Here is a 9,968-nt window from a genome sequence, read left to right as displayed (position 1 = left end):
GGCTCGGTGCTCCTCCCCCCCCCCCCCCCCCCAGTCTGTTTGAAGCCGTCTACACCCTCATCAAGAACCGGATCCATCGCCTGCCCGTCCTGGACCCAGTCTCAGGCACTGTTCTCCACATCCTCACACACAAGCGGCTGCTCAAGTTCCTGCACATCTTTGTGAGCCTGGGACCAGGTGGGAGGAAGGGGCAGCCACAAGGAGGCGATCCAAGGGGCTGGGAAGTCTTCAACCCTAAGGATCAGGGAGGGAGGGGCTGGGAGCCCTCCAGAGGCTTCTTGACCTCTGAACTTCACACATCCTCACCCAACCAGGGTTCCCTGCTGCCTCGGCCCCCCTTCCTCTACCGCACCATCCAAGATCTGGGAATCGGCACATTCCGAGATGTGGCTGTGGTGCTGGAAACAGCGCCCATCCTGACCGCACTGGACATCTTTGTGGACCGGCGTGTGTCTGCACTGCCCGTGATCAATGAATCTGGTACAGCACACAGGACGAGCTGGCTGGGGTGGGGCAAGGAAGGACCTGATGGGGAGGGCAGGGGTCTGCGTGGCATCTGTTTGGGGGCCCAGGGTGGAGAGGGGGTTAGAAATCTCTGCCTGCATTGGAACTTGGACCAGTTAGCCTCTCGTGCCTCCGTTTCCTCATTTTTGAAATGAGAATCTTAACACCACCCATCCTTCTGACATCTCAGGAGGATTTAAAAGATTATGAGCAATAAAGTGAGCATAGTGAGAGAAAGGAGCAGAAGACCAGGTTTTTAGTTTGAGTTCAATCCTACAATGGGCCACGGAGCCTTGAACCCCCAGCCACGCCTCAGTTTCCTGCTCTGAAAAAGGGTTAAGAGACTCAAGATCATTTCTTTCGTTGAACCATGGCTGCAAAATATTTTAAAGTTAAAATCACCATAATGAAGCTAGATATAAAGAAGTGTTTTTATTTTTGATTAAGAAAAATTTCAAATGTATGAAAGTGGTTGAAAAAATTATATAATGAACACCACATGTTCATTGCTTGAATTAACTACTGTTAACATGTTGCCAGAATCAGCTCATCTTTTTTTCTGAAGTAATTTAAAGTAAATTACAGACGTGTCATTTCACCCCTAAAAACTACAGTCTGCATCTCTTAAAATAAGTATATTTTTCTATACTACCTAATGAAACAATGAATAATTTACTAGTATTATTTAATATCAAATCCTTATTTTCATTTCCTCATTTTCTACAAGATTATCTTTTTTTTTCACAGTTGATTTATTCAAACCAGGACCCAATTGAAGCTCATATTTTGCATTTGTGTCTTTTGTCCCTTAAGTCTCTTTAAATCCAGAACAGTTCCAATTTCCCTTAATGACACTGATGAGTTGAAAAGCCTTGGTCAATTATCCTATAGAATGTCCCACCTACAGATTTGTGTTTGCTTTCTAGAGGTGGCCTGTGCCTTGTTCCTCTATTTCTATATTTCCTGTAAACTGGAAATTAGGTCTAAAGGCTTGATGAAACGCAGCTGTACATTTGAGGCTGGAATATTTTGTAGGTGATGCCATATATTCATATTGCATCTCATCAGGAGGCACCTTGTCAGTTTGTCTCCCTCTCTGTGATGCTAAGTTTGATCCACACGTTGAGGTAGTGGCAGCCTGGTGCCTCATTGTAAAGCCAGTAGCCTGGGTGGATGTCAAGGCTTCATTCCAAAAGCCTGACCCAGACCCTCCGCACAGCACCCTGGTTCTGACCTGAGCCTCTTCCCTGTCTTTCTCCCACCCCCTGCAGGTCAAGTCGTGGGCCTCTACTCCCGCTTTGATGTGATTGTAAGTGTCTGTGGGGAATCGGAGGTACCGCAGGGAGGCCGAGGGTAGGAGGATAGATGGAAGGTATCTGTGGACCAGGAGGACCTTTACAAGTGTGTAGGGGGTGATATCTGTGGGGCTGTTGCCTGGACAAGGGGTGGCGAAGAGCTGTACTTCTCTCCCTACCCCAGCACCTGGCTGCGCAGCAAACCTATAACCACCTGGACATGAGTGTGGGAGAAGCCCTGAGGCAGAGGACACTGAGTCTGGAGGGAGTCCTGTCCTGCCAGCCCCACGAAAGCTTGGGAGATATCATCGACAGGATTGTGCAGGAGCAGGTACCCCGCACCCCTCCAGCCATGCCCCCAACACAAAAGGCCCAGTACTTCTCTTGTGTGGCTCCAGCCATTCCTGTACATCAGGCCCCTGGCCTGTCCTCCCATTTCATGACCAACTCTTGCTGTCTACACTGGTCTGCATCTGGTCCTGTCCACGAGGCACTTGACCAAGGGCCACAGCCAGCTGATCACCCTAGAGTGGTCAGAGCTGTCCCTAACTGGTTCCTAGGAGACTCTCTCTTTCTCCCCCAGTTATGTCAAGTGGCTTCCCCTGATTCTTGTTGCTGACCTTGTTAGCTGACATAACCCCATGGCTCTGCCCCCTCACAGGTACACCGTCTGGTGCTAGTGGATGAGACCCAGCATCTCCTGGGCGTGGTCTCCCTCTCCGACATCCTTCAGGCACTGGTGCTCAGCCCTGCTGGCATCGATGCCCTCAGTGCCTGAGATCATAGTCCTCACTCCCAGGCCACCTTCTATACCCGGAAGCCAATGAAGGGAGCTGGGGGACTGTGCCTTCATCTCCCCGTCCCCCGTTTGCTGGTTCGGCTCTGGTTCAGGTAGGCTCCGCCCTGTGCCATTGGATGAGCCTTTCAGTCTTTCTGGCTCCCAGATTTCAGATTGGGACACCCTGAGGATGGGAGTGGCCCAGCTCATAGCTGAGCAGCCCCATGAAAACTAGAAGTGTAAGAACTCACAGGCCAGCATTTTTGTCCCATTCTCAGCTGAGGTCAGGGAGGCCCTCCTAGGAGGGGTGGATGAGGCTGAGCTAAAGGCAAGGGCAGTGATGTGACTTCAGGTGCTCTGGGAAGATTTACGTGCTCTATCACAATTCAGTTCCCACCTGCTGGGGATTCCATGAGAGGAAAGCAAGCTAATAAACCTTTGCTTAATGGAATTTCCATCCTTAGAACTAAGGCTTAAATAGGAGGGAGCTTCTCCCTAAGTGCTCATCTCAGTAAATTTGACATGATCTCACAGTCTTTCCCGGTAGCATGTTTGCTAGGGGTTTGCAGAAGGACGGGGCACAAATTGCACCTACTTGTCAGTGGATGGCAAGACTCCCCTGTTGAGGCAGCTTCCCTTCCCTGTGTGGTCACCGTCTTCCCTTCTCTTTTCCTCACAGGCTTCTCCAGCCCTCCCTGATTGCCCTTGCCCTACCTATGCTCCCAGGAGCCCTCGGGCATGCTCAGTGCACTGTGGGATGATGAAATTAACAACAGCTGAATCAGAGGCACTGGGATTATCCCAGGGCCATCTGTGCTCCATGCCCACGCTTATCCCTTTCCCCCGGTGGGGAAGCGAGCCTGCACCCCACAGGTTTAGTCAGGGGCTATGCGTCCCTCGGCTTCTGGACTTCCTACCACCCGTGCCCCCACCTCCTGGGAGTCCCAGCTGTCCTTCCCCCATGGGAACCACCATGGTTCCCTACAACTTTGCCGCTGCTCTCCTACTCTCCCAGCATTGTCATTTCAGTGCTGCTGGGGATCACCACTGAACAACAGTTATTGGGCTGCCTGTTCGAGTGGGGTCTTCCCTTCATTCTTGTCCAGAAAGCTACTTCGCTCTGCTCAGTGGACAGTGTCCTCAGTCCCCAGTGATGGATGGCTTTGTATATGGACCCCTGAAAATGACCAATCGAAAAAACAAAAAGATCAGTCCATGAACTTGGATTCTGTAGGTTTCACTCAAAATGTTACAGTCATTTAACCTGAAATTGTGGCAAGATCTCTGTTCTTTCTGAATTCAAAGACACAAAGGAAAATCTGTAATTGACAAAAGCTGCAAGTGGCGTTTCTTTAACATACAGAGTATTATTTCACCAGAATTTATTTTTTTATCTTTTATTTATACCCAAAGCATAAAGAAAATATTAATTAATTACTTATATAGCAGGTACAATTCAATTTACAAACTCTAATCTGCAAGAAATGTAACTTTATTTTTCTAACACTGGATGTAATTTCTGTTATGAACCCCATTTTACCAGGTGGTAGGAATTAATCTCAGTCAATTTGGGGTCCCCTGGGATTAAGTTTGGTGCGGAGGAGGCTTTAAGGGGTGTAAGGCTTTGTTCCTCAGTCATCCTCCTCCTTCTGTGCCAGCACCTGCCGCAACTTCTCCATTGCCACCTGGCTGTCAATTGGTCTGTGATTAGTGTGCTGGGTCACTGCCAGGTGCTCCTTCACTCCCACAAAGTCTCTTCAGCCTCCCTGCTCTTGGGGCATGCAGGACATCCTAGCTCCTGGCCCTGTACCCCTCTGGGCTTCAGGCGGCTGTGAGGCTGTTCCAGGCACATCTGCAGAGAACTGCAGCCAGTGGCCTGTTCTATTCTGTGTCTTGCTCTTTACCCGGCGATGACAGGCCCAGGGCTCATCCACCCATCTAACCTCCAAACCTATATGGAGTATTTTTCATACTCTCCCCTCTCTTCAGACTCAGTCCCCTTTTCTCAGGGATCCCAGAAATGTCTACAGTCTCTTTGTTCCCCACCCCCACCAGCCTATTGAAATCTTTACCAGCTGGGCAAGAGGGGGTCTTTGTTCTCTAACTCATCACACATCCTTCTCAGTCCTGAGTTCTTGCCACCCACCTTGAGAATCAGGCCTTTGAAATTCCAGAGTCACCCTCCCCTATGGCCATGGGCACTGCAGGTCTAGCTGTCTAGTGGCAGAAGGGTAGGTTAATATTTCAAAAATGCAATCTCACCCCCTCTATCTCATAGGGCTACTAAGTGGAGACTTTTGTAGTTGATTGGTCAGGTAGTAAATGAAGATATTTTCTCACTGCCAAAACCCAGGGTTAGTGGTGGCTCTGTTCAGGCCCTACCCAGGAAGGTGTGGGGTCTTAGGCTCAAGTGGAAAGATGGGATGAGGGCAATCGTTGGGTCTGGGCCAGGGGAGGATATCTCAAGTGATAATGTCCTTGGGGAGCCCGGGGCAAGCTGCCTCCAGCTAGGATGGCTCTGGGAAAGTGTAACAGGTCACTCCTTTGAGGCTGTGCCTGTGGCTTGCTCTGCATGAGGAAGACCTTCAGAGGTAATAGCTGGGGCTGAGGAAGGCACTCTTTCCCCTCCTGCTCCCCTCGCACTTCCTGAGAGCAGATATGTCTCTACCTGTCTGGATCCACCATCCTGAGGACCCAGCAGTTCTCTCCCTCGGACCTTTCTGTGAGGGACCATCCCACTCCCCACCTGGAGCCCCTCCTTTGATCACAGCTCAGCCCTCAGCTCCCATCTCAGCCCTTCCGGCCATCAGGGCTGCTAGAAAAGAGGCACAGAGTCATCACAGGGGCTGCGACAGCTTCCACTGTAGCTCAGAACGAAAGAAATGCCATCGTATGCCAAATGCCCTGCTGTCCCTTCTGTTCTTGCACATGAACCCAGGGCTGGTCTGGTTCCCCAGGCATCACTGCCTCTGAGCCCCCAGTTCCCCCTCGGACCTCCAAGGCCTCTCTGAGTTTCTGTAGCCTCCCGTGCTTTCTCTTTTCTCACGACCCTCTCAGTAGTTCTCAACCCTGGATGTGCATCAGGGAAACTTTATAAAATGCAGGTTCCAGGGCCCCATTCCTAGAGATACTAATTTCCAAGTGTTGCAGTTGGACCTGGGCAACTGTATTTATTTTCAGTGAAAACTAGAGACTTATGGTTAATAACACATATGAGCATGAGACTGTGCTGAGAAATAAGGATGCCACATTTTCATAGTAAAGTCATCTGTCACATTATTGTATCCATCTATTATTTAATTATAACTGTGGTCTACAAGAAGCCCTGGCTAAGAGCAGCGGCATAATATAGATGATACACGATTTATCACTATTCTTGCTACTCTTCTCCCAACGTTCTTAAATATAGAAGTATTCAGTACAATGTCATGTATGTCCATTCCATGATGACAGTTGTCAATGTGTCTATTTGACATGCATATTAAAACTGGAATAATAAATAATGACCTGGAAATATACTCCTATTAACAAGCCAAAATGCATTCAGAGCTAAAACCTGTGTATAACACAAGTGTGTAGACAGCCAGGTGACACTGGGTACCCTGTCCATCTTTATTCACAAGAGTGCTGCCTGGTTATTTAGAAGAAGCTGTTTTCTTAAAGTCTTACTCAAAAATATGCATCCTAATTTGTCCAACAAATCCAAATTAGCTGGAAAAGGAGCAACAAGACGTGCACATTCTTTTCAGTCAAAGGTGTATCTGCCGGGCTGAATCAATGTCTACTTTTCTGCAGTTATCCACAATCTGCTACTGTTCATCTTTCCTTAGAGAGGCAGTTTAGGGGGGCTATCAGAGAGCCTCACTGTGACATCCCTTTACCGTGACTCTTGGGGGCCCTGAGGCTCTGAGACTCTCAGACCCTCGAAGTGTGCCCCATCACTGGCCACTGTTGGGTTTTGTGCTAAACCTCAAACCAAGATGGATGCTATTCACCCTCCAGAGGGAAGGCTGCAAGGGAAGGAACCCATGCTATGACATCACATCCATGCTATAGCTATTATACGTGTTTGAATGAATCATGGTCAAAGAAAGTACTTTTTTCATTTACGTTAAGTAAGTCTTGTTCAGGCATTGTGATGGAATATAAACAGGGATCATTTTCAATTCCTAAGATAAAAGAATTTTATGTAAACTACAGTAGATGCATTTTTTTTTTTCTGTAGGTATATTATATACCAATAAAAATCTTTAAAAAAACAAAAACAAAAACAGGTCTCCACATGGGATCCGAACCGGCGGGAGCGCTGCCACACTCCCAAGCGGCGCACTCTCCAGTGCACCAACGGGCCGGCCCAGAAAGTACTTTTTTCATTTACGTTAAGTAAGTCTTGTTCAGGCATTGTGATGGAATATAAACAGAGATCATTTTCAATTCCTAAGATAGAAGAATTTTATGTAAACTACAGTAGATGCATTTTTTTTCTGTAGGTATATTATATACCAATAAAAATCTTTAAAAAAACAAAAACAAAAACAAATTCCCTGAGGATAGAGAGAAAACCTCTTTAGCCATGTTGTCTTTTGTTCTCTGTTCCCAGTGCTGTGTCTGTGGGCTTTCTGGTAGCAGCTTCTGAGGGTAAGGTTTCACATTTGCGTTAAGAGCTTTTGTGCTTAGCCTGGCCAGTTAGCTCGGTTGGTTAGAGTGCAGCTTTATAATGTCAAGGTCACAGGTTTGGATTCCTGTACTGGCCAGCCACCAAATTAATTAATTGCTCTTCAGCTTTTATATCTTGTGTTCTGTCACTGATGGTGAAAACCTCTTGGAGGGACTCTGAAGCTGTGCCTACCCCTTATCAAAGCCCGCTCTTTAATTAATCCTCACAAGGACTTCATGACCTCGGCCTCTCGACTTCATGACCTCTGCTTAGCTCTTTTCCCCTTTGCATTGCCAGTTTCCAATTTGAAGTTTGATTTTAGGCCCTGTAGATGCACAACAGAGCAGTGCTACTTCAGAATTTTCTATGGTGCCTCCAGGACATTGATGACCCTCAAGAATCTTCTGGAGGTATTGATTACATGGGCAGCTATTTCTACAATAATCTTACCAAACTGATCTTCATAGATTTTTTTATCGCTTGATATATAATTCATGTATCATTAAATTCACTCTTCCAAAATTTACATTTAAGCAGTATTTAGTATATTCACAAAGTTATATAACTATCATCACTAAGTCCAGAACATATTCATCACCCCAAAAAGAAACCCTGTACCCGTTAACAGTCACTCCCTGTTCTCCCTTTCCTCTGCCCCTGGCAACCACCAGTCTGTTTTCTGTCTCTATAGATTTGCCTATTCTGGACATTTGGTCTGCTTGGAATCATACCACATGTGGTCTTTCTTGTCTGGCTTTTTTCGCTCAACATGTTTTCAAGTTTCATCCATAATGTAGCATGAATCAGTACTTCATTCCTTTTTATGGCTGAATAATATTCCATTGTGTGGATATATGAGATCTTCATGGATTTTGATATAAGATTAGCCTATAGGTTCATTACCTGAGCTACAAACCATGAACACTGACATTCTCTTGCACAACTGCTACAAAACCCCAATCCAAGTCACATCACACAGACTTTCCCCCACATGAGTGCCAGCATTGAGGGGTTCACATGGCTTTGTCAACTTAACCCTACTGGTTTGAAGGAGCAGTACACTGGGGAAGACAGAAGTCCACTCTAGTTGACTGTGACAAAGATCTTGGCATCTTCTAAGCATGCATTTATAGGGAACTATCACAGGTGAACCCACTGCACAAGTGGGGTCAAATGCCATGCCCTTATAACCAAGAATTCCTTCCAGTTCCCTCTAGGTTCCTCCTCTCAATGTAGAAAGCTCTGCGTCCTCCTTTCCCCCCGTTTTCCCCTCCTCCTATCCTACTTTCTTCTCATTCAGCAAACATTTGGCACCTCCTAGGTGCTAGACACAGTTAGACACTGGGATCCAAAATTAAAGAAGCTTGATTTATGCCCTCCAGGGTGTTCACAGCTGGTCACGGAGACAGTTGAGTCTACAACAAAGTGGACATGCTGAGTGTTCAGTTCTGTAAGTGGGGGAGGGGACAGGGGATGACACAAAAGGAAGTGCTCACAGTCACACAGAGAGGTCAGGGAGAGCTCTGCAGAGGCAGTGACATTTGAGCTGAGTCCTAAGGAAGAACAAGTTCTGTGAGATGACATGACAGTTGGTGAAGAGGGTGTTCCAAGAGAGGGGACAGCAAGTACAAAGTATTGAGGCCAAAAAGAGTATAACATGCTCAGGGAAACACAAGGCACTCAGGCTCAGCTGTGGAAAGGGGTATCCATGGTCAGGGTGGAGGGTGCCAGAGCACAGTGAGTCTCAAAAGCCACAGGAAGGACTTTGGACTTGGCCTGAGGGCTGAGGGGAGTCACTGAAGGATTTTAATTAGGGCAATGACACAATTCTTAAAATGGGTTCAAACCCTAATCCCCACAGGCATTAGAAAGTCAACTTTATTTTTTTCTGTGACTCAGCAGAAATTTACAACTGGGGCTGAGATTCAGCAGAAATGTACAGCTTGGTTTCCAGGCTTTTGGTACAGTGCATTGGATCTGAGCGCCAACCCACTTTCCTTCTAATGGGCTTCCTAAACTAAAAAGGCTAAAAAGCTAAAAACTACAATTTCCAGACTCCCTTGCAGCTAGCATTCCAGACAGGACTGAGGCTCTACCTCTCAGAGGTGTGTGAGAGATTTGGAAGGTAGAAGTGAGGCAGAGGCCATGCTTCCACTGCTCCTATTCTTTCTGCTGTCAGAGGCAGCAAGAGGCATTAGTGGAGGTCCAAGTCCTAATGGATTCATGGGTATTGAGAGGCAAGATGGGTCCTTTTTTTTTTTTGGCCAGCACATACCTTGGTGACATGGAGTAGCTCTAGAGCCAACAGTTGTAGTGATAGCTTCTCAACTCTCATTCTTCTGATTGTGGCCAATGTTGTGTTCCTCAAGCTGGTCAGTGCCCATAGACCTGGCCTAGAGCTCTTCAACAATTTTTATAGCACCCCATTGCCTATATCCGAGCTCTTTCTGTTCAAAGAGGGTGGTTTCTGTTATCTGCAACTGAAACTTGACTGACACAATGCCATTGTTAGGCACCCAGGACTCATTCTGCAGCTCCTGTTCTGGTGTGGCCTCAACCAGCATTGTGTGAAGCTAAGGCCTTTCTGTGGGGTCTGGGGAAGAATATGGTGTTCTCAGTTTCCATGGAGGGGGGCATCTGTGCCTCCCACCATGATTCCTAAGTGGAGAAAGGGCGTTCTCCAAACACAGAAAGTGGTTCAGATGCTAGGTAGTCATAAAGGATGACAAAGGTC

The 9,968-nt window shown here is 47.1% G+C and overlaps 1 protein-coding gene across 1 annotated transcript in view; it reads left to right on the top strand.

Moving 5' to 3' along the window:
• The window catches only part of PRKAG3 (protein kinase, AMP-activated, gamma 3 non-catalytic subunit), an 8,036-nt gene extending 4,488 nt beyond the window's left edge, over window positions 1–3,548 (top strand). The window contains exons 9-14 of the mRNA XM_008584486.1: window positions 35–161; window positions 315–480; window positions 1,776–1,813; window positions 1,984–2,130; window positions 2,461–2,690; window positions 3,257–3,548. Coding sequence (XP_008582708.1) covers window positions 35–161; window positions 315–480; window positions 1,776–1,813; window positions 1,984–2,130; window positions 2,461–2,577 — 595 coding nt within the window. The 3' untranslated portion in view covers window positions 2,578–2,690; window positions 3,257–3,548. The remainder of the gene's footprint in view (window positions 1–34; window positions 162–314; window positions 481–1,775; window positions 1,814–1,983; window positions 2,131–2,460; window positions 2,691–3,256) is intronic.
• The last annotated feature ends 6,420 nt before the right edge of the window (window positions 3,549–9,968 follow it).

The sequence above is a fragment of the Galeopterus variegatus genome, unplaced genomic scaffold (genome assembly GCF_000696425.1).
Source record: "Galeopterus variegatus unplaced genomic scaffold, G_variegatus-3.0.2 Scaffold3274, whole genome shotgun sequence".
In the NCBI taxonomy this organism is placed as follows: Eukaryota; Metazoa; Chordata; class Mammalia; order Dermoptera; family Cynocephalidae; genus Galeopterus; species Galeopterus variegatus.
Note: the sequence above shows the minus strand (reverse complement) of the source record. Positions and strands in the feature narration are given on the sequence as shown.